This window comes from Myxine glutinosa, chromosome 12 (assembly GCF_964187855.1).
Source record: "Myxine glutinosa chromosome 12, kmMyxGlut1.1, whole genome shotgun sequence".
In the NCBI taxonomy this organism is placed as follows: domain Eukaryota; kingdom Metazoa; phylum Chordata; class Myxini; order Myxiniformes; family Myxinidae; genus Myxine; species Myxine glutinosa.
Genome location: NC_136272.1, coordinates 18,365,199 through 18,389,126, shown reverse-complemented (window position 1 = coordinate 18,389,126; position 23,928 = coordinate 18,365,199). Strand labels below are relative to the sequence as shown.

Below are 23,928 nucleotides of genomic sequence, written 5' to 3'. Positions count from 1 at the left end.
TATTGTATGTTTGAGCAAGATGTTCCCCATTTCCCTCTTTCCTCCATGACGTTTTGTGTTTCCGTTTTTTTTTTTTTTGTGATTGATGTTAGCTCTTACATGAGCCTCGATCTTGTATACAAAAAAAAAAAATCTGTCGTGTAGCTCTTCCAAGATCCCTGACGGTGTTGCTAGAGCCACTTTATCTCTAATCATGCATTATTTTGATTCACAGAAAGGCTTTTGTCCGATGAAAGCAGCGTAATAACCAAGTATAGGAATCCATCAACCTCTTTTAACCACATTAGAGTGGAGCAACTGAGCCTCCATGACGAAGCGAACTCGTCCACGCCACCGACGCATTCACACAGCTCAAAGGAGTGATCGTTAATTCATTCAACTGCTTGGGTGTTCGGAGCGTCAATGGTTCAACGAATGTTTAGGATACCAGCCAGAAATACATCCAAACGAGTCCGCATCATTGGTTCGACTGAGCATCCATTGAGGTTTGAGGATGCAGGCGCGGATCATGTTACCTCCCACATGCGACGCATGAGGAATAGCAATTAAAGCAAATCCCACCACACATGTGAAGAAGACACCCAAGATTTATCCCCGTTAACCTGGTTCTCATCTGCTCCTTGGTATGAGGATGCGGTTTATTATTTATTTCCAACAATATCCATTTCACGACCAGTTTATTGAGGACAGCGATGGAGACGAGCAGATTCCTTATCCGAGGTTACTTGTCTCCACTCATCAGGAATCTTTCTGGCTGAGAGACTTATTGAGGCCATCTAGTTATTACATATGCACTGGGAATTTTTTAAATTTTCATATGGAGAAGGCTCCAGGCACGGACTATGTAGTCCTCATCGAGGCCAGGCCTAAAAATAAGGAATGGGGTGAGGTCAAAAACAATATTCCACCATATTTGCGTTTCTCGTGAATATATGTCCCTCGTCGGGATTCCAAAAGCACCCAAAATGTTTTTTCCGTGGATTGTTGTTTCGTACCTTTTGTCTTTATTTTTATTTTCCAGGCCACTAGGCCTTTGTCGCAGCAAGAGGCATTCGCTTGGATGAAGATCGCAGGATGAAGATCCATGCTTTTTGTAAAAAAAAGCAAACGGGAGAATATTTTGATCGGCTCCGTATGTCCGTCCGTCACGCTATCTCCTCCTAAACAGTTGCGCAGAAATTCCCCAAATTTGGTACTTATGATCACCACATGCCAAGAAGGTGCAAGAGCATTGTCATTTTTGGCCCCGCAACCTGGGCCGGGGTCAAAAGGTGAAATACTGAAAAATGCATTTTAAAATGCAACTTTGTATTTGTAATCAATATTGGGGGACACGTGAATTATGGACCAATTTTGGGGGATTTTTTTTTTTTTTTTTTTTTTTTTTTTTTTTGTATACAAGATCGAGGCTCGTGAAAGAGCGAACATTAATCACACAGAAAGACAAACAGACACACAAAACAAATAACATCGGGAGCGATAGACAAGATGGGGAGAGAGGGGGAAGGACACAAACACAACATTTGAGAGCAGGGACCGAGAGACATGGAGACATCGAGAGAACTGTGGGAGGGAGAGGGCTTTGGGGGGAAGGCATGGGAGGGGGGGGGTGGGGGTGGGAGAGGTATAAAACATATGGACACTGCCAAGACTTCCAGGAAAGAAGTTGGAATTTCAAACAAGGTGGATCTGGGGTGAATTAGTGGGGGTAGAAAAGATCAAGGTTTTGGATGGGGGAAGATAAGAGATGGTGGTGAACAGCTGTTTTGAAGACCTGGAGGGAGGAGTGTGATTGAAGTGAGTGTGGGAGTTTGTTCCAGAGGCGGGAGAAAAGAGGAATGAAAGAGTGAAGGTGAGCAGAGAGCCGAGATTTCGGCAGTTTAACCATCAGAGGGTGGCTGGCAGATCTTGTGCGACCTGTAGGAATATTTGGGGGACAGAGCACAGAGAGAGCTGGGGGAGCAAGGCCGGAGAGGAGTCGGTAGAAGACAGAAAGACCACCTACCTGCCTGCGGTGAGTGAGTGAAAGGCCCTCAGAGATAGCTTCATCGCGGGAGATTCCAATGATTCTGAAAGCTTTGGATTCAACAGCGTGAAGCCGAGCCAGGTGTGAGGCAGGAGCACCAGCCCATAGGGGAGAACAGTATTCTATTGAGCTGCGGATGAAAGCCTTGTATGTGGTGAGGAGCTCAGGTGTGCCTAGGAAGGACTTCGCACGACGGAGGATGCCCAGTCGGCGACTGGCTTTGGAGGCCAGCTTGGAAATGTGGTTTTCCCAAGAAAGATCATGGCAGATGGTGAGACCCAAAAGCTTGAGCGACAGAACTTCTTGGAGAGGATTGTTGAGAAAGTAGATGGGAGGGTTGTCCAGTCGATCTTTTCGGAGAGACATAGTAAGAGTGTGAGATTTGTCAGGATTGAAAGACATGTTCCACATGTTTGACCAGTCTGTGATTTTGTCCAGGTCTTCAGAGAGTGAGGAGGCTGCAGACTGCCGATCTGAGGGAAGAGGAATGGAGCGGCAGAGAGTGGAGTCATCAGCAAAGAGATACAGAGGATTTTCCAGAGAGTCGGAGAGATCATTGATAAAGACCAGAAAAAGCACAGGGCCCAGCACACTGCCTTGGGGAACTCCAGCCTGAACGGGAAGGGGAGATGAGAGAAATCCATTCAGGGCCACACGTTGACTACGACCAGAGAGGAAATCCGCAAGCCATGCATGGAGATTTCCATGGATACCATAGGAGGAGAGTTTGGTGAGCAGAGCTGGGTGCCAGACCGTATCGAAGGCACGTGATATGTCAAGGGAGACAGCTCTGATTTCCTGTTTGGCATTGAGGACCTCCATCCATTGTTGAGACAGCAGAAGCAGCATGTCCAGAGTAGAGTGACCTGGTCTGAAACCAAATTGATGATCAGAGATCAAGCCATTGGAGAAGAGGAAAGATTTCATATCCGAAGCAATGATGGATTCCATGACTTTGCTGATAATTGGGAGCAGGCTGATTGGTCTGTAGTTGCAAGGATCTGTTTTTGCACCTTTTTTGTGTAAAGCGGTAATGTTTGCTGATTTCCAGGATGCTGGCAGATGACCTTGAGCAAAAGATAGGGTGAAAAGAACAGAGAGAGGGTGAGATAGAGCGGCAGAGCAGGATTTTAGGACCCGTGGGCTGATGCCATCTGGTCCAGTTGCAGAATCAGAGTCGAGGTTTGACAAAAACTTCTCCACCTTGTCAGGAGAGAAGGTCACAGAGTCCAGGAGCAGTTTGGTTCGACTGGGAAAGGTGGGAACAGAGAGAGATGGGTTTGGGACTAAGGATTTTGAGGCAAACACAGAGTTGAGGCATTCGGCTTTGTCACGTGCGATGTCAACTGTGTGGCCATTTGAGGTAAGGGAGGGGATGGAGGGGGAACAAACACCAGAAACGGATTTGACCAGACGCCACCAGGATTTGGAGGAAGGAGACAGGTTTGAGAGTTCATTCTTGAGTGAGGAGAGATAGTGCTTCCTGGCACTCCTGAGGGTAGACACACACTTGTTCCGAGCTTGGTGGAAGGAACTGAGATTTCCTTCAGTTGGATTAGCCTTCCAAGAGGCAAAGGCAAGTTGTTTCAGGGCAACTGCCTCACCACAAGATTCAGTGTACCATGGACGGTAGGAAGGGTAAGACAACTGAAGGCGAGATGGGATAAATCTGTGCATGAGAGAGATCAGTTTGCTTTGGAAGAATTCCCAGGAAGAATTGATGTCAGAGGCAGTGGAGATGGGAGACCAATCCAGACGATTGATGGCTGCTTGAAGACCGTCCCAGTCGGCCTGAGTGAAATGCCAGACTCGTCGACGCTGAGGAGGCTCTCTGAGAATGGCCAGAGAGATGTCCACTTTGACAAGCACATGATCAGAAGAACCGATTGGAGCAGAAGAAGAGCAGCAGACATTAGCAGGGAAGTTAGTCATAACCAAGTCTAGAAGAGAAGATACTCCATTGGCTGAGATCCGGGTCGGGAAATTGACAGATTGTGTCAATCCCAGTGAGTCACAGAAGTCCTTTGCTGAGGTGCCATGACTGGTGAGAGAGGAACCCACACCCAACCAGGTGGCATGATGACAATTGAAGTCACCACATATGAGGAAGAGAGAGTTGGGATGAGTGGATAGAAGTTGGTCCATGTTGTCAGACAGTGAAATGTAGATGGAGTCATCACTGTTTGGGGGACGGTACAGAACACATATGAACAAAAGGTGGGAGCGGAGAGGAAGCCGTAGCCAGAGGTACTCCTGGGGGTGAGGAGGAGAGAGGGCAGTGCAAGGAGAGTGAGGAAGAGAGTTTTTGATAAAGATAGCCACCCCACCACCAGGCCGAGGCTCAGGTCTATCATACCGGAGGAGGGAGTAACCAGGAAGAGGAATTAAGGAATCAGAGACATCTTGAAGGAGGAAAGTCTCTGTTAAGCAGATCAAGTCTGGATTGTCAGAAGCAACCTGTATGGAGAGATCAGTCAGGTTTGAGCGAAGGCCCCGGATGTTTGAGGTCCATACCGTTAATGAAGAGAGAGGGCGAGCATCGGGTACAGGACAGGGGAGGGGAGGAGTAGGGTAAGATGAAGGATGAGAGGGGGAGGTAGGGAGAGCAGTTGTTAGTGTGTCAGCGATTGCAGAAGAGTTCCAAGAAAGGGAAGGATGAGGAGGATGAAAGGTTTGAATGTGAAGGGATGAGGCACAGTGAGGGGTTGTTTGAGGGGGGACAGAGGAAAGAAGAAGGTTGGGGGTGGGGTGGAGGTATGAGATAGAAGGGAGACGAAGTGGGGAGGAGGCAGCTTTGAGGAGGAGGGGAGAGGAGGGAGAATTGGAGAGGAATGGTATGGGGGGAGATTTGAATGGGAGGGGTTGGGGGGGAGTTTTGAAGGGGAGGAGTGAGGGGGGAGTTTAGGAGGGGAAGGGCAAGGGGGGAGTTCAGGAGTGGAAGGGCAAGGGGGGAGTTCAGGAGTGGAGGGGTAGGGGGGGGAGTTTAAGAGTGGCGGGGCAAGGGGGGAGTTTAGGAGTGTAGGTGCAAGGGGAGGGATTTGGATGGGAGGGGCAAGAGGGGAGTTTAGAAAGTGGATGATTAATGAAAGACGAACATTGAAAACAAATTGGGTTTGTTGTGATTTTCAAGTTAGCAATCCGGTTCAGAATGATGGAGGAGGGATGGAATGAATGTGAATTTAGACCCTGTAGTGAGGGAGACGTATAAGATATTGAATTTCTTTTTTTTGAGGTGGAATGAGTTGGAGAGGAAATTGAGAAAAGCCTTTTAAATAGGAAGAAAAACAGCGTGTTGTAAAATACCACTGAGTAAAACACTGAAGGGGAAAGGTTATACATATTTAAATAATATTTAAACAGAACCGTGAACAATTCTATGTGCACAAAAATACCAACGGGGGGAGAGCCGAGAGGGACCACCACGAGTCACGTGAAGGGCAAACGGTGGATGGCAAGGAGTTAATGGGGGCGGGGCGAACAGCACACCTGGACAGAAAATACAGGATGAGTCAACAGTACACGTGGAGAAAGGAAAATAAATGTTTTTGGTTTTTTGTTTGTTTGGTTTTTGGGGGTGGGGGGGGGAGGGGAGGTGGGGATTTAGAACGTTAGACAGAGTATTATGTTCGGGGTAGAAGGGAAAAAAACTAAGAGCCAAGGAAAACACGATTAAGATAACAAACACCGACGGGGGTACAACTACAAGGCCGCACACGAGGAGCAGAACACGATTAAATAATTACAAGTTACAGGAAATTCAAACCAAAAGTAACTATAATCAAAACAATAACGCATGGACGATAAAATAACGAGTTGAAATTTGACAATCTATCTGGGGAAATGGAGGAGAAACACGTGGTCGAAGAACGAACGAACGAACGAATAAGAATGAATAAACGAATGAGAACAGAGAAGGAAATGTTATTTTTTTGGGATTTTTTTGAGTTGTGATTTACACAAGGAAGAGGGCTATGGGGTGAAAAGATTGGGAAAACAGAGAACGAAAGTTATTGGATCACAAAAACACGGACCGCTGAGAGAAAATCAAAGCCTCAAGGTTGTACAGTGTTCACTGTACAACTACAAGGCCTCAAAACACGACCCGAATTAACACGATTATCAATACAGGTATGAAAGATTTGCACCGAAAATCTTCGTCGGGAGACAATATATACACCATAAAATAAATAGTTATAACGAAAATACAAATGGGAACAATTACTTAACTTCGATTTCGATGGATAGCATGGAGAGCTGAGAATAAACGAACCCTCGCCAGCAAGACCGGAAACGGAAGTCAAACGGAAATTTTACCCAAAATAAGCTCAAAATTTGATGTTGGGTCCATCCTGGTGGAACTTTTTGCCGTTTTTCAACTTTACTATATGTCGGAAGCATGGGGATTTGTGACGTCGCTCTATGACTTCGCTCTAGTATATATATTTTTTATTGCCAAGGGGAGTTTCTTCAACATAATTTGTGGTTAGCTTCTATAAATTGGAAATTGATGAGAGAAGTTTCTGGAGTAAAATGAGAAGCTTTAAACATTAGATTAAGGCATGCTTTATGCGTAACATAAGGTCGCTTTGGAAAACTTCCAACGGTTATTGTCCAGGTCACGCGATTCTGCATGGGCATGCTTGCCAATCTTTTGAAGACAAAAGTTGTGGATCAGTGTGTTCCTGATTTGCCCTGGTAGTGCTGGGGTGGGAGATTTGGTGAGGAGTGGGAATGCAACCCTGGAAACGTTTACAAAAGTGGGAAATAATGGATTTTCCTGCATTCTGTGCTACTGCATCAGAACTACCTCCTTATTTATACCGAATTGTTTACAAATTAAAAAGTTTAAGAACTCGTCACAAGGCGGTTTAATCACCAGTTTTCGGATTTATTTAATATACACAGCATTCATCTGTTACTTACGCTACATACCTATCCAATTGGGCTGCCTTAGTCCTAAGTGTCTGGTATCCGACAGATTTTGGCCTTTATCAGGGAATCATCAAATGGCCTCCAATCGTTGCATATCGAGCCTCCTTTATTTTATTATTATTTTTGGATACTTAGTCGAGGCTCATGGAAGAGCTAGTAGTAGTACACTGAACGGATCAGGATGTAACAGGAAAACAGGACACAAAACACGCACACATGGGGGGAGAAAGAACGGAAAGAGGAGAGGGTGCAAGACCAGAAAGGAGGCGGTAGAAGACAGAGACACCACCGACCTGTCTGCAATGGTGAAGCGGTAGACCCATAAACTCAGCTTCTGAATGGGAGGTTCCAATAATCTTAATTATCTCCACCACCACCGTTTATAAACAAAATATCTCAAAAAGTTGTGGACCGATTCGGACGAAATTTGGCAGAGTTGTAGCGTATCTGACATAGACGAAATGATGATATTTTGGTGAAGATCCGGATTCGGATCCGGATAGTAGAATTTTTAAGTGGTTCTTCACCATTGGGAGATAGGACCAAAAACGATACCTAGCAGGATATCTCAAAAAGTTATGGACGGATTTGGACGAAACTTATTGGACAGGTTGTGTGTGTGTGACAAGGGAGAATCGATTCAATTTCGGTGAAGATCCGGATCCGGATCCAGCTTGTAAAAAATTTTAAAGTGATTTTCACCATTGAGTGATATGGCCAACCAGGCGGAGGTTTGCTCTCTACTGAGTGCCGTTCTAGTTTATTATTTATTGAAAATGCTGATTTCTTTCTAATTTTTTTGCAGTCCTTGCACACACTTGTACATGACCCTTCTTTCTCCTTTCCGGCTGGCTCTTCATGTCAGGTTTATGGCCTTGTTAGAAATTCATATGCGGTTATTTGATTGGTCATGAAAATATGAGTAACCAATCAGAGCTTAGTTAACACAAGGCTGCAACAGTCACTCAAGTCGAATATAAATAAAGGTTACCCAAGTTTACACGTTTTACACGTTTACACCCAATATGTGCATTGATGTTCTGTCTGATGTAGTATATTTCGTTGTTTAATTTTAAAAAAAAGAAGTATATATATATATATGTGTGTATATGTATATGTATATGTATATGTGTGTGTATGTGTATATATATATATATATATGTATGTATATCATTTCATAAATATATTATACACACATATGACGAAACCTTCAAAACTCATTACTTGCTATTTTACATCACGAAGACTTTAGTGTGGTTTAGCAAGGCCAAATATGGTTACAGTATGTCCCATTTTTAAAAAAAGTGTAGTTTGTTCCAGAAGAAAGTATTACTTTGTGGAAATTCCACTACTTTGGCCGAGATGGACACTCCTGCCCGAAGGGCTGTTCGGGTCGGGATTAGCTTAACAGCCCGGAGGGCGGGAGTGTCCATGCTAGTATTAATAATAATAATAATAATAATAATAATAACAATAATAATAATAATAATAATCATCATCATCATCATCATAATTAATAATACGTATTCCTCTGCATTACATGTCAAGGAAACCTAATAATGAGATTCCTTATGAGGAACTTCAATGGAGTCTTTAGTACAATGGAGTCAACAAGTCTTTAGTACGACTCGACTGGGGTAAAAACTTCCAGAAACCCAGCCCCAGAGCAGACATTCTAATCATTACATCAATCGTGTGAATGTAGTTGTAACCAATCGTGTGCTTCTTTTGGGTTGGCATGTATAGATGAGGTAAACGCGTTTTATTGCATTGTCACAAGGCCTTCGTTGTACTTGTTTCACTTTCACTTTCATTGCGCCCACACACAGTTCATTTTCATGGAATCATGTGAAAAATGTTGAAAGATTCAATTACAAGTGGCTCTCTCAGTCGCCATTGTCCCTGACTCGTTCGCATGTTCCCACGTAGTGCCGGCCTGGGGGACTGCCTTTTGGACAATCCGCACAGCATTGGCTTGGAACTGCCCCAGCACATGCCAGGACACCTCTACGATGCCAACAGGCAATGCGAGCTCGTGTTTGGCCCTGGCTCACGCCTCTGCCCTTACATGGTGAGTTGGCCTCGGCAACAGACTGTGCGCCTTCCTCGAGGCAACCACATGCGCTCGAGGTGGCAATGCCAAGCATTTGTTGCCAGGCCTACGGGTGTTTGTCACATCAGAATATCGAGCTCCTCCGCCCTACGACTCTCATCTGCTTTTTACCCTCGCCTGAGGAGAGGGTATTGCACTTGAGTCCATTTGTTTGTTTGTCCGTTTGTCTGTTTGTATGTTTGTCCGCACAGAATAAATATGATTTTCTCTGCAACCGTTGGTCCGATTGACAGGTAATTTTCACCATAAGTGCAACTCCAATTGTAGAATTTTTTTATGATAATTTTGACGTCATACGTCACTTGGTTCGGCCGCCATATTTGTTTTAACACAAAAGCCGTAAAAACCACTGAAAATACATCCTGGCGAGGGTTTGCAATCTCTGATTGCTCTTTTTCTTGTATTAACTTGCATTGTCTTGCGGTCAAATCCTAATGGTTTGTGCCTGAGTTGAAGATGCTCGACTAATGAAAGGTCTGCCACAAAATACACCCCCGTAACCTCCATTTACCAAAAAAATAATTGACAAAATCCCTTTATCTTTTATAATATATTTTTGGCTCATTCGAATTTCAAGTATGATTTTTTTTTACTGGGCCTTCAGTTACTAATGACTTGTGGTGTTCAAAGCTAAACTCTCCACGTGCGGTCCCGGTGTGAAAGAGATACCATCTCCACCTGGGGGATGTTGTGCTGGGACTGTGCCCGGAAATAGTCCAGGAACGGGTGGGAATGCGGCCTTAGATTCCACCCCCTACAATGGAACCTGATGCCCTTTGATAGTTCTTAAAAGCCCGGGCTTTCCTCCTTCAAGCGCACAGCCAAATTCCAAGTAATGCTTTGCTATAGTGACTCTGAACGGCACGGATGTAAACATCAACTCATAGCCGCTTCTGTGCTGCGAAACACCTGGCTTTCCCAATCCAAAACAAATCACCAACATCAGATATTTGGATTTTGAATTTCCGATGTGCACAGATTGAAAATATTAAATGATAATCTGCATCTTCAGTGCTTTCCATGACGAGGCCTGAACACTTTTGCAAGCTGCTGACTCTTCCCCTCAGTTTCACTCTGCTATCTTCTGTACAATTTATGCCCACCTCCACTCCTTTGCTCCTCTTTTTCTCCTCTTTGTCGAGCTACCTTCATGAGATTCTTCCATACCACTCTCCCCTCCAGGGATTCAAGCATGCGTCGCACAACCATCTCATTTCATTACCCCATCCCTACATAATGATATTTTATACCCCTGGTTACCCTACCCAACCTAACTCTCCTACTTGTAAGTTACTGTGCTTCCTTCTCGCTTCTCTCTCTCATCTTTTCCTATTCATTCATTCTCTTAACTGCTTTGTCCAACTGGGTCCACCTTTGATTTTCTGTACGTATGCCCTCTGTCTCCTCACTCTTCCATGAGCCTCGATTTTTTGTGCATGAGTGTATGTATGTATGTATGTATATATATATATATATATATGTTTTGGTATGTATTGGACATTGAAAAGCTGTGGAGTTATTGGCCTCATGGTGGTTTCCTTTTGTCTGCGAGTCGGTATGATGTCAAAACGGACGTCAAGGCCAACTTGTGGTCGCTTCCAACCTTGGCCAGATTTTGAAGTACCTCCACCCAAAATTTGGCACCTCTAGGTGCTACAGTTCGGCGGTAAAAGAATAACGTACACACACACACACACACACACACACACACACAAAATACTACATATCTTTTTTTTTAAAATTTATAGTTAAAACAAAACGTGTGGAGGAATCTCCATTGACAGCACAACGTGCCAGGAAAACAAAGGCATTTGTACAATGGGTTACAAACTGAAACATTTGTCGAAATAGCAAACACCACCTTGTAACGACCTGAATGTACCTATCAGGCGTCAACTGAATGGACCTATCAGGGGTTGACCACTTGTATTCAATCGGACTTCAAACTCTTCTTAAGCCTTTGTAGTTTCGACGGAAACGATTCACTTCAAGTCGAGGGAATAATCCTCGCACTCTGGGAAAAGTGGAATTTCGATGAGTAAGGGGGGAAAATGAATAACATACATGAGGGAGGCGAGAGAAGAACCTTCAGCGAATGCCTTTTCTCAATCTGTCATTTCAAATGTTGTATCTCCAAATCGTTCTGTGTCAGATTCAGTTGTTGTTTGATGCCGATGTTTTGATGCTTTCCCATCATCACGACTGTAACAATCCTCTGTGCAGTCCGCTTGAATGATCCCATCCATGCATTTCTCCACCCTCTGCAGAGGCAGTGCAAGCGGTTGTGGTGCAGGAGCGCCGATGGAAATCAACGAGGCTGCCGGACGCAACATATGCCTCTTGCCGATGGCACTGAATGCGGCCGGAACATGGTGGGACAAATTGATGGGATCACCACTTCATCTATGTCACGAATGAAAGGAATTACATTTGGCAGTGAAAACTGCAGTCCCACAGTTCATACGTGAACTTGGGTTCAAACATACAGTGCACATGTGGACCTCAAATCATAGGCAAATTTAATTGAATTGTACAGTGTTGCTCATCATGTACAGTATATTGTGCTGGTCAAATGAGATGTACTGTTTGCATTGAAAGCAGTAGGACAGTACGATAGGTCAAAGGTTATAGTGCATGGGCCTCTGCAGATATCTAGTCTGGGTTCAATCCCCAACAGAATAGGATCTGAATACAAATTTCCATCTTCTTATCTCTCAGGAATGGGGTTCAATGAAATGCACAGTACACTGTATTTGGGATATTACATTAAGGGTATTGTCCTGTCTGCTAGAGCACATTGCATCATCACATTGGGGTGCATAAATGCGCATTGCATCACCACATTGGGGGTGCACAAATGCGCATTGCATCATCACATCGGGGTGCATAAATGCGCATTGCATCATCACATTGGGGTGCATAAATGCGCATTGCATCATCACATTGGGGTGCATAAATGCGCATTGCATCATCACATTGGGGTGCATAAATGCGCATTGCATCGTCCTCACTGCCTCGCCTCGGATGATGCAACCAGCCAATTCAATCAGTCTATATTCAAGTTGGGATTCTTGTGCCGTTGTGATGGAAATTGGAGTGCAATGCATTTTGCTTATTATGAATCATAAACCCAATGCACTGAACACATCTCTTCGCAGCACTGCTGGCAGGGTACTTGTGTGCGTAGTGACCTTGCGAGCCGACCAGTGGATGGTGAATGGGGACTATGGGGCCCTTTCAAGCCTTGTTCGCGTTCATGTGGAGGTGGTGTTCAAGGAGCCACGCGTGAGTGTAACCAGCCAAGGTAAGCCCTGTCTCAGCTGCTTTGTGTTCATGTAACGTCTAAACACGTAATTTATTTTTTATAATGAATGTAAAGTTTGCGGGTTAATTAAATTAAGGATAATGATTTTGTTTGACAACATACAAATCAGTAAAACCCATTTAGGACCAAATAAGGTGAACCACACTCACCCTTTACATACTATCTTATACAGTACTAGCAGGAGTACCTCGGATTGCCTGGTCTATTTTTTTTAATGGGGGCCTAAAACACTTCCCGATACCCAATAAGGAATGGGGATGGGCATCATTTAATATTACCTTTCACATAGCTACAAAGGCTTAGGCACGATGGAGCAATTTAAAATATATATTCCAAAAAAAAAAATATATATATATATATCTAGATATACATATATAATATAATATATCTATATATAGATATAAATATATATATAATATCAAAAAATATATATAAAATATATATCTCTATCTCTTTGCTGATGACTCCACTCTCTGCCGCTCCATATCTAAACCCTCAGATCGGAAGGCAGCAGCCTCTTCACTCTCTGCAGACCTTGACAATATCACAAACTGGTCAAACAAATGGAACATGTCTTTCAATCCTGACATATCTCACACTCTCACTATGTCTCTCTGAAAAGACCATCTGGAAAACACTCCCATCTACTTTCTCATTAATCCTCTACAATAAGTTACGTCACTCAAGCTTTTGGGATCTCGATCTCATCTGCCATGATCTTTCCTGGGGAAACCACATTTCCAAGCTGGCCTCCAAAGCCAGTCGCCGACTGGGCATCCTCCGTTGTGCGAAGTCCTTCCTTGGCACACCTGAGCTCCTCACCACGTACAAGGCTTTCATCCATAGCTCAATGGAATACTGCTCTCCACTCTGGGCCGGTGCTCCTGCCTCACACCTAGCTCGGCTTCACGCTGTATAAACCAAAGCTTTCAGGATCATTGGAATCTCCCGCAATGAAGCTAACTCGCGAGGGCCTTTCACTCTCTCACCACAGGCAGGTTGGTGGTCTTTCTGTCTTCTAGAAACTCCTCTCTGGCCTAGCTCCTCCAGCTCTGTCTGTGCTGTGTCCTCCAAATATTCCTGCAGGATGCACAATAACTGCCAGCAACCCTCTTCTGGTGAAACTGCCAAAATCAAGACTCTCTGCTCACCTTCAAGCTTTCATTCCTCTTTTTCCCCACCTCTGGAAAAAACTCCCACACTCTCTTCAATCCCACTCCTCCCTCCAGGTTTTGGTGTGTCAATCTCTCAAGCGGTTGTGTTGAAGACGAATTTAAAAACGAATAAAGGTGAAAAAGTGAGGACAGAAGAAAACAAAAAGTGAGGGCTGAGGCGGACGTTTGACATCATTCTCAAAGATGGTTGTGGACACCTATTATTGTTCACCCCCATCCAAAACCTTGATCTTTTCTACCCCCGTTAACACACCCCAAATCCACATCTTTCAATCCCCGACTTCATTCCTGAAATTACTTGTAGTGTCAATTTGTTTTGGATCATTTGATTTGAATTTGATAAACTCAGGCTCTCCTGAGGGTAGACATACACTTGTTCCGAGCTTTGTGAAAGGAAATGAGATTGCCTTCAGTTGGATTCGCGTTCCATGAGGTGAAGGCAAGTTGTTTCATGAAAAACTGCCTCACCACAAGCTTCAGTGTACCATGGACAGGAGGAAGGGTATGACAACTGAAGACGAGATGGGATAAATCTGTTCATGAGAGAGAGCAATTTGCTTTGGAAGAATTCCCAGGATGAGTTGATGTCATAGGCAGAAGAGATGGGAGACCAGTCCAGACGATTGATGGCTGCTTGAAGACCGTGCCAGTCGGCCTGAGTGAAATGCCAGACTCGTCGACGCTGAGGAGGCTCTCTGAGAATGGTCAGGGAGATGTCCACTTTAACAAGCACATGATCAGAAGAACCGATTGGAGCAGAAGAAGAGCAGCAGACATTAGCAGGGAAGTTTGTCATAACCAAGTCTAGAAGAGAAGATGCTCCGTTGACTGAGATCCGGGTCGGGAAATTGACAGATTGTGTCAGTCTCAGTGAGTCGCAGAAGTCCTTTGCTGAGGTGCCATGGCTGGTATGAGAGGTACCCATACCCAGCCAGCTGACATGATGACAGTTGAAGTCGCCACATATGAAGAAGAGAGAGAGTTGGGATGAAACGACAGAAGTTGGTCCATGTTGTCAGACAGCGAAATGTAGATGGAGTCATCACTGTTTGGAGGACGGTACAGAACACATATGAACAAAAGGTGGGAGCGGAGGGGAAGCCGTAGCCAGAGGTATTCCTGGGGGTGAGGTGGAGAGAGTGCAGTGCAGGGAGAGTGAGGAAGAGAGTTTTTGATAAAGATAGCAACCCCACCTCCAGGACGAGGCTCAGGTCTATCGTACCGGAGGAGGAAGTAAGCAGGAAGAGATATTAAGGAATCAGAGACATCTTGAAGGAGGAAAGTTTCTGTTAAGCAAATTAAATCTGGTTTCTCAGAAGCAACCTGTATGGAGAGATCAATCAGGTTTGAGCGAAGGCCCCAGATGTTTGAGGTCCATACCATTAAGGAAGAGGGGGGGGAGGTGGGGGAGCATCGGATGCAGGACAGAGGAGGGGAGGGGTAAGGTAAGATGAGAGGTGAGAGGGGGGGGGGGCGGTAGACTTGTTGATAGTGTGTCAGAGTCAGATGGGTGTGTGTGTGTGTGTGTGTGTGTGTGTCAGATTTGTGGGATTTTCATCGACATTCGTGGATTTTGCCTCACCATTTGCAGGACTTTCTTGTCGACATTCACGGGATTTGCCTCACCATTTGCGGATTTTGCCTCACCATTCGCGGTTTGTTCTTCGATGTTTGTGGATTTTCGCAATTCGGGAACCAATCCCCCCTTTTTCCATTGAAACAATGCCCAGCCATTCGTGGTTTCACAATTTGCGGCGTTTTCCATGAACCTATCCCTCGCGAAAAGTGGGTTCCGACTGTTGTTTTTTTTTTTTGTTTTTTTTTTGTTGTATACAAGATCGAGGCTCGTGAAAGAGCTAACATTAATCACACAAAAAGACAAACCGACACACAAAACACAAAAAACAAGGGGAGCGGCAGACAAGATGGGGAGAGAGGGGGAAGGACACAAAAGAGAGGGGGAAGAGGGGGAAGGACACAAACACAACATTTGAGAGCAGGGACATCGGGAGGACTTGGGTGGAGGTGGGAGAGGATTAAAACATATGAACACTGCAAGGTCTCTGGGGTGAATTACCGGGGGTAGAAACGATCAAGGTTTTCGATGGGAGAAGATAAGAGATGGTGGTGAACAGCTGTTTTAAAGACCTGGAGGGAGGAGTGGGATTGAAGGGAGTGGGGGAGTTTGTTCCAGAGGCGGGAGAAAAGGGGAATGAAAGAGTGAAGGTGAGCAGAGAGCCTAGACTTTGGCAGTTTAACCATAAGAGGGTTGCAGGCAGATCTTGTGCGACCTGAAGGAATATTGGGGGGACAGAGCACAGAGAGAGCTGGGGGAGCAAGGCCGGAGAGGAGTCGGTAGAAGACAGAAAGACCACCAACCTGCCTGCGGTGAGTGAGTGAAAGGCCCTCGGCGTTGACTACATCGCAGGAGATTCCAATGATTCTGAAAGCTTTGGCCTCAACAGCGTGAAGCCGAGCAAGGTGTGAGGCAGGAGCACCAGCCCAGAGGGGGGAACAGTATTCCATTGAGCTGCGGATGAAAGCCTTGTATGTGGTGAGAACCTCAGGTGTGCCAAGGAAGGACTTCGCACGACGGAGGATGCCCAGTCGGCGACTGGCTTTGGAGGCCAGCTTGGAAATGTGGTTTTCCCAAGAAAGATCATGGCAGATAGTGAGACCCAAAAGCTTGAGCGACAGAACTTCTTGGAGAGGATTGTTGAGAAAGTAGATGGGAGGGTTGTCCAGTCGGTCCTTTCGGAGAGACATTGTAAGAGTGTGAGATTTGTCAGGATTGAAAGACATGTTCCACTTGTTTGACCAGTCTGTGATTTTGTCCAGGTCTGCAGAGAGTGAGGAGGCTGCAGACTGCCGATCTGAGGGATGAGGAATGGAGCGACAGAGAGTAGAGTCGTCAGCAAAGAGATAGAGAGGATTTTCAAGAGAGTCAGAGAGATCATTGGTGAAGACCAGAAAAAGCACAGGGCCCAGAACACTACCTTGGGGAACTCCAGCCTGAACAGGAAGAGGAGATGAGAGAAACCCATTCAGGGCCACACGTTGACTACGACCAGAGAGGAAGTCCGCCAGCCATGCGTGGAGATTTCCATGGATACCAAAGGAGGAGAGTTTGGAGAGCAGAGCAGGGTGCCAGACCGTATCGAAGGCACGTGAAATGTCAAGGGAGACAGCTCTAATTTCCTGTTTGGCGTTGAGGACCTCCATCCATTGTTGAGAAAGCAGAAGCAGCATGTCCAGAGTAGAGTGACCAGGTCTGAAACCAAATTGATGATCAGAGATCAAGCCATTAGAGAAGAGGAAAGATTTAATATCTGAAGCAATGATGGATTCCATGACTTTGCTGATAATTGGGAGAAGGCTGATTGGTCTGTAGTTGCTGGGATCTGTTTTTGCACCTTTTTTGTGCAAAGCGGTGATGTTGGCTGATTTCCAAGCAGATGGCAGATGACCTTGAGCAAAAGAGAGGGTGAAGAGAACAGAAAGAGGGAGTGAAAGAGCAGAAGAACATGATTTTAGGACCCGTGGGCTGATGCCGTCATGTCCAGTTGCAGAATCAGAGTCGAGGGTTGACAGAAACTTTTCCACCTTGTCAGGAGGAAAGGACACAGAGTCCAGGAGCAGCTGGGTACGACTGGGTACGGTGGGTACAGAGAGGGATGTTATGTTGATTGTTAATGTTGATTGCAGAATAATAACAAGTCAGGAGACGACGATGGTTCATGAGCGAGTGGTATTCAATGACAAAGGTCAAAACCAACATTGAAAATATATAAATAGTATTATCTGTTATGAGACTAGTTAGCTACACAATACCGAAAATTAGGTTCGATTCTGACAACTTTGAAAATTTGACCTTTGTGACCTTGAAATGTCAAAACGAAGGTTACTGACCTTGAAATGAGATAGAAAATAATGTATAATCAGTTATGAGGTTAGTTAGCTACACAATACCGAAAATTCGGTTCAATTCCGACAACTTTGAAACTTTGACCTTTGTGACCTTCAAAGAAAGGTCAAATGTCGAGGATTCTGAAATGTGTTGGAAAACTTGTATTTCATTATGTATGTGATAATATAAGATCATGTACGACATTTCACCCTATCAGGAAGCGAACAATGTAATAAAACCATCAAAAATCGATTTTTCTAAATTTCGTGACCTTGTGACCTTGACCTTGGGGCGAAAATGAAAAATCGAGCTCCGATGGGCTGGACACATGACATTGGCCGAACCAAATATCGAAACCTCTGTCAGATTCCACCAAACCCCTCGGAGAAGATGTAGCTTGAACTCGATTAACCCATAAAAAGATCTTTTTCGGGCGTGGCTCCGCCCACAATGGGTGCAATACGCCCACTCTACGCAGGACACAACTAGATCATGATATCAACCTCCCACCCAAGTTTCATCAAGATCAGTTGATATCATCGGGTAGTTATGCTGCGGACAGACAGACAGACAGACAGCCAGACGCACACACATGACGAATATAGTGGTCACTTGATAACTCGTGAACCAATAGTTGCAGTCACAGAAGTAACATCGTAATTATTAATGTTATTATTTTCTTGCAAGTGATTTTTGTTTCTGCAAGCTGATTTCAACAGTGGTTCAAAGATGCCATGGACTAATCTACGTACAATACTATTTTCCAGGTCCAATTTGAACCACACGCATACCTTGCATGTTTTATTTTCTTAACAAAACCTCATTGTCTCATTAAATTCACTTAGCATTGAAATCCAAGGCTACAAATAAAGAATAAAACCACCGTTTAGAGGCCATTTTTCCCCGCAAAGCGGGGGTTGGCCTTTTCGGGGACCGTGGTTGTTGTTGTTTTTTGGTCCCCTTTTTGAAGCAATGTTTTACGGCCGGATGCCCTTCCTGACGCCAACCCTTTTTGTCGCCTTTTTACGACAATTACCCTTCCTGACGCCAACCCTTTTTGTCGCCTTTTTACGACAATTACCAGTGAACTGGTACTCAATTTGCCGACCTCGGAAGGTATGACAGGCTGAGTCAACCCTCCTGGCGTTAATTCAGCGATCGACCGGGATTCGAACCCAGGATCCTAGGTTATCCTAAGCTGGCACCCTCGCCGCTAGCTACACTTTTTACGACAATTACCAGTGAACTGGTACTCAATTTGCCGACCTCGGAAGGTATGACAGGCTGAGTCAACCCTCCTGGCGTTAATTCAGCGATCGACCGGGATTCGAACCCAGGATCCTAGGTTATCCTAAGCTGGCACCCTCGCCGCTAGCTACAAATAAAGAATACTCATGGTTAAATTGCTGTCAAAGTTAACAACGCCCCCAATCACCCAATGCAGTCACATTTTGCAATTCCACAGGCCACGGGATGGCGGGCAGTATTGCCTGGGCCGCAGGATGAGGTTCCGCTCGTGCAAGGTGGATGCTTGTCCCTCACCACACACTGACTTCCGTGAGGAGCAATGCTTGGAGTTCAACGGGAAGCATTTTAACATCAATGGCCTTTCTGGGAATGTCCGCTGGGTGCCCAGGCATAGTGGCAGTAAGTTGGGCAACGGGACATGCTCATTTTTAAGGAATCGACCCAGGGTGAGGAGATGCACTCACCTTGAAAGGACACGTCTGCTGTGAATTGACACACCTACCCAGAAGGGACACACTCACTTTAGAGCAACATTAAAATGGTCTCAACTCACTATATTCTATTTTCACATTTTTCCAGTTTTGCTGAAAGACCGCTGCAAGCTGTACTGCCGGGTTGCCGGGTCTGCGGCCTACTACCAGCTAAAGAGCCGTGTCGTTGATGGAACGGCCTGTGCTCCTGACACAAATGACATCTGTGTTCAAGGCATGTGCAAGGTAATCCACATCTGGCAGTCTCAATTGCTGAGATTACCTTTTTTTTTTTAACCTTTGTTTTGGCTACTTTGATTAAAAATGGAAAAATACACTTTTACTCCCACGATCTTGAGCATTGACGAGATCGATAACATTGCTAACACCAGGAAGAAAAAGTAAGCTTTGCGTAAGTCAAGGCTATGCAGGCTGGCCCTCACCAGCGATTGGTCATTTCCTGTGCTAAGATATCCTCGTAATCATCCATGCGACACTTCTGTTGACAGCAAGCTGGATGCGACGGTGTTCTCAACTCCAAAGCAACTAAAGACAGGTGTGGGGTGTGCGGGGGTGACAGCTCGAGCTGCCAGACCGTGACGGGAACTTTCCGGAATACACGTTATGGTACGTCCTATTCAATCCAAAACACATTTCATGAAACGCACTTGTGCATGCAGTTAGTGACCTCATGAAACATGTGGTGGCGGTGTCATGTGAAACCTCCGTTGCCTGCAGGTTACAACAATGTGGTGCAGATCCCGGTGGGAGCGACGAGCGTTGACATTAGGCAACACAGTCATTCCGGCAAACCCGAGGACGGCAATTACCTGGGTGAGACACAACCACTCTGATTCACCTCGGCTATTTTGATGGCAAAACACTAGCAGCACAGTTATTTCATTATTGTTATGCCTCCGTCAACGAAGTCGCCGGACGCATTGTGTTTTTAGGTTGTCCGTCCGTCCATCCGTCCGTGATAGGTTTTTGTTATCGCGATAACTTGTGAACCAGTGATGGAATTCTGACCAAATTTGGTACAGTTATGTATAATGATGTAATTGGGTAATGAACGTAGAGCAGCAACGAAGGCTGGAAAGGGTGGAAATGCGAATGGTTCGACGGATGTGCGGAGTATCGTTGAGAGAGAGGAAGACAAATGATGAATTGCGAAAGATGATGGGAATAGAGCCTGTGATGGATGCTGTGAAGAGGAACAGGTTGAGATGGTTTGGTCATGTGTTGAGGAAGGATGAAAGTGACTGGTTGAGAAGAGTGATGGAAATGAATGTAGAAGGAAGTAGAGGACGGGGAAGACCGAGAAAGACTTGGCTAAAGATGGTGGAAGAAGAAATGCGGGCAAGGGGGTTAACAAGGAGAGATGCAGAAAATAGGGCAAGATGGAGAAGATTGTCATGGGGACCGCAAGGCTAACCCCCGCTCTAGCAGGGAAAATGGCCTTAAAATGCATGTTGTTGTTGTTGTTGTTGTATGTATAATGATGTAAAATGAACTGATTAGATTTTGGAGGTCAAGAGGTCAAAGGTCAAAGTATGTAATAGGTCCATAACTTGAGAACGGATGAAGTGATCCAATTCAAACTTGGTACAGGTATGTATAATGATGTAAAGATTAACTGATTAGATTTTGGGGTCAAGAGGTCAAAGGTCAAAGTCTGTAATAGGTCTACAACTTGAGAATAACTAAAGGGATCTAATTCAAACTTGGTACAGATATGTATAATGATGTAAAGATTAACTGATTAGATTTTGGGGTCAAGAGGTCAAAGGTCAAAGTCTGTAATAGGTCTACAACTTGAGAATAGCTAAAGGGATCTAATTCAAACTTGGTACAGATATGTATAATGATGTAAATATTAACCGATTTGATTTTGGGGTCCTTAGGTCAAAGACCAAAGGTCAGAGGTTGTATCAGACAAAAATGTGATAACTTTTGAACAGCTGAAAGGACTTAAATTAAAACTTGGTATAGATATGTATAATGATGTAAACATGAACTGATTAAATTTTGGGGTCAAGAAGTCAAAGGTCGGAGGTAATGTCAGGTAAAAATGGGATAATTTGAGAACAGCTGAATGGATTTAAATCAAACTTGGTACATGTAGTATAATGATGTAATAATGTGGGCGGAGGCATATCGGTCAATGTCGTGACGTCGAAGAGTGTCGTTGTAGTTTTAGTTGTTGAACCCAGTGAAGCATGAACATTGCCCCAGAGAGTAATGCACAGACAAAGAAGTTAAAGTTGACATCATGACATGGAATGCCGAGTATCTTTGTCAGGGTTTCTTTCCAGGGTTTGGTGACTAATATAGTCATTCAGCTACCAGCCGTACATTGACTGCTGAGGGATTCCAAAACAACCTGCGTTCAAATTTGTAATGGACGTCACAACCGTACCTTGAGATATCTTTTCACAAGTATGATCGGGTCCCTCACCCAGCATATTAGCGCAGGTGGAACAATAACTCGGCGGAGCTGTTTACCCATTTTTACACAAAATGGAAGATTACATTTTTACACAAAAAAGATTACATTTTAAAAAGGAAGAAAGAGAACATCGTTACCTTCTCAGCAGAGATAAATACAAACTGGAGTTACACTGCAGGCCTGATGTCTAGTTTAATGTCATTGCGGCCACACATCTTCACATCCTCTTACTCATACATTGAGGTGTTTGGGCTGTTGGATGGTGCATGCTATCAAAGGTTCATGGCTCTCTTCCAGCGAATGTGAAACAAGTGTGGAAATGCTGACATGAAATAAATAAATAAACAAATACATTTCAGTTCCCTTACAAGGAACTTTGAGGCAGGAGGAAGCCATTAGGCCCATCAAGTCTGCGCAAAGGTTGCCAAACTATGGTTGTTTGTCTGTACACTGTACCTTGAAATGCTGAGCATCAAGCAAGGAAGCAGCACGTACCATTTTAAAGTCATTGGTATGACTCAAATGTGGTTGGAACTACCGAACTCCCATAGTTATAGCAAACGCTCTCATGGTTAGGGCGCAGAGTCTGGTTGCGATTGTGACCTACGACACCCAGAATATCGCTTTTGATTGTGTTGTGAATTTCTGAAGTTGGTGAACCACTCATGAGCCTTTAAAAAACAATGGGTGGGATAAAATGGGATTGGGTGAGGGGGAGGGGGGCATGAGGAAGGTTGGGGATGGAGGAGAAAGAAAGTGAGAGAAGAAGAATCTCATAGAGATGAGGGGGGGGGGGTGGGGGGGGGGGGAGGGAAAGAGAGAATTCATCTTCCAAATTACTTCCACTTATGATACACTCACACTACACAGAACTCACTGAGACAAACAGACTTCCACTCTCACAGCACACTCAAAGCAATAACTATGTCCTATATGCTTACAAAAGAGGACCCTGCCATAATTTGCCATTTTGACCCATCACGCTCGACATGCTTCTGCCAAGGCCAGCCAAAAGTGATGTATACGTGCATTTACATGTGGTGATGGACAAAGTATAACAAGGCCTTGGCTCTGTTTTCTGCTGCACTATGACGGGTGCTAGAAAAGTTATTCGTCCAACATAATCACAATTTCCCAATATACGCCAAAGTTATTATCCCCACGCTGTTTGAAAGAAATGGGGGATATTTTAATCAGCTCCATCTGTCTTTCTGTCTGTCTGTCCGTCACATTAAACAGTTGGGCAGAAATCCAACAAAATTGGTACTTATGATCACCACATGGCGTGAAGGTGCAAGAATAGTACCATTTTTAGCCCTGCCCCCAAGGGCAGGGTCAAAAGGTCAAATAACAAAAAATGAAATTACGGGCATGTTTTTAAACAATCTAAAATTAAAATTTGTATATGCAATCAACTTTGGGGGATGCTTGAAATATTTAATGATTTCTTTGATTTGACCGCTGGTTCATGCACAAGGGGGTGGGGACTTGGGGTCACAGGGGTCAAAACAGGAAAAAAAATCAAATAGGAAAAGCCTATAAATGAACGAAACCCATTAGAAATACCCTTTAGAATTATCCACCCTATATATATATATATATATATATATATATATATATATATATATATATATATATATATATATATATAAATATCGTGTGTGTGTGTGTGTGTGTGTGTGTGTGTGTGTGTGTATGTATGTATATATATATATATATATATATATATATATATATATATATATATATATATATATATAGATATATATATATATATATATATATATATATATATATATATAGATATATATATATATATATATATATATATATATATATATATATATATATATATATATGTATATATATATATATATATATATATATATATATATATATATATATATATATATATATATATATGTATATATATATACATACATATATATATATATATATATATATATATATATATATATATATATATATATATATATATATATACATATATATATATATACATATATATATATATATATATATATATATATATACATATATATATATATATATATATATATATATACATATATATATATATATATATATACATATACATATATATATATATATATATATATATATATATATATATATATATATATATATATATACACAGGGTGATTGAAAAGTAACTCCCTATTTTAAAATATTTAGAAATTATTTATTTATTGTAATATTTTTCTCAAATTTTTAGTGTTTGTTCCTTAATATATGAGAATT

The 23,928-nt window shown here is 43.6% G+C and overlaps 1 protein-coding gene across 1 annotated transcript in view; it reads left to right on the top strand.

Annotated features, from left to right (window-relative positions):
- Window positions 1-23,928, top strand: part of LOC137438154 (A disintegrin and metalloproteinase with thrombospondin motifs 9) — a 247,825-nt gene that overhangs the window by 85,633 nt on the left and 138,264 nt on the right. The window contains exons 10-16 of the mRNA XM_078766532.1: window positions 8,888-9,029; window positions 11,339-11,443; window positions 12,230-12,375; window positions 18,944-19,125; window positions 19,306-19,442; window positions 19,706-19,823; window positions 19,935-20,030. Coding sequence (XP_078622658.1) covers window positions 8,888-9,029; window positions 11,339-11,443; window positions 12,230-12,375; window positions 18,944-19,125; window positions 19,306-19,442; window positions 19,706-19,823; window positions 19,935-20,030 — 926 coding nt within the window. The remainder of the gene's footprint in view (window positions 1-8,887; window positions 9,030-11,338; window positions 11,444-12,229; window positions 12,376-18,943; window positions 19,126-19,305; window positions 19,443-19,705; window positions 19,824-19,934; window positions 20,031-23,928) is intronic.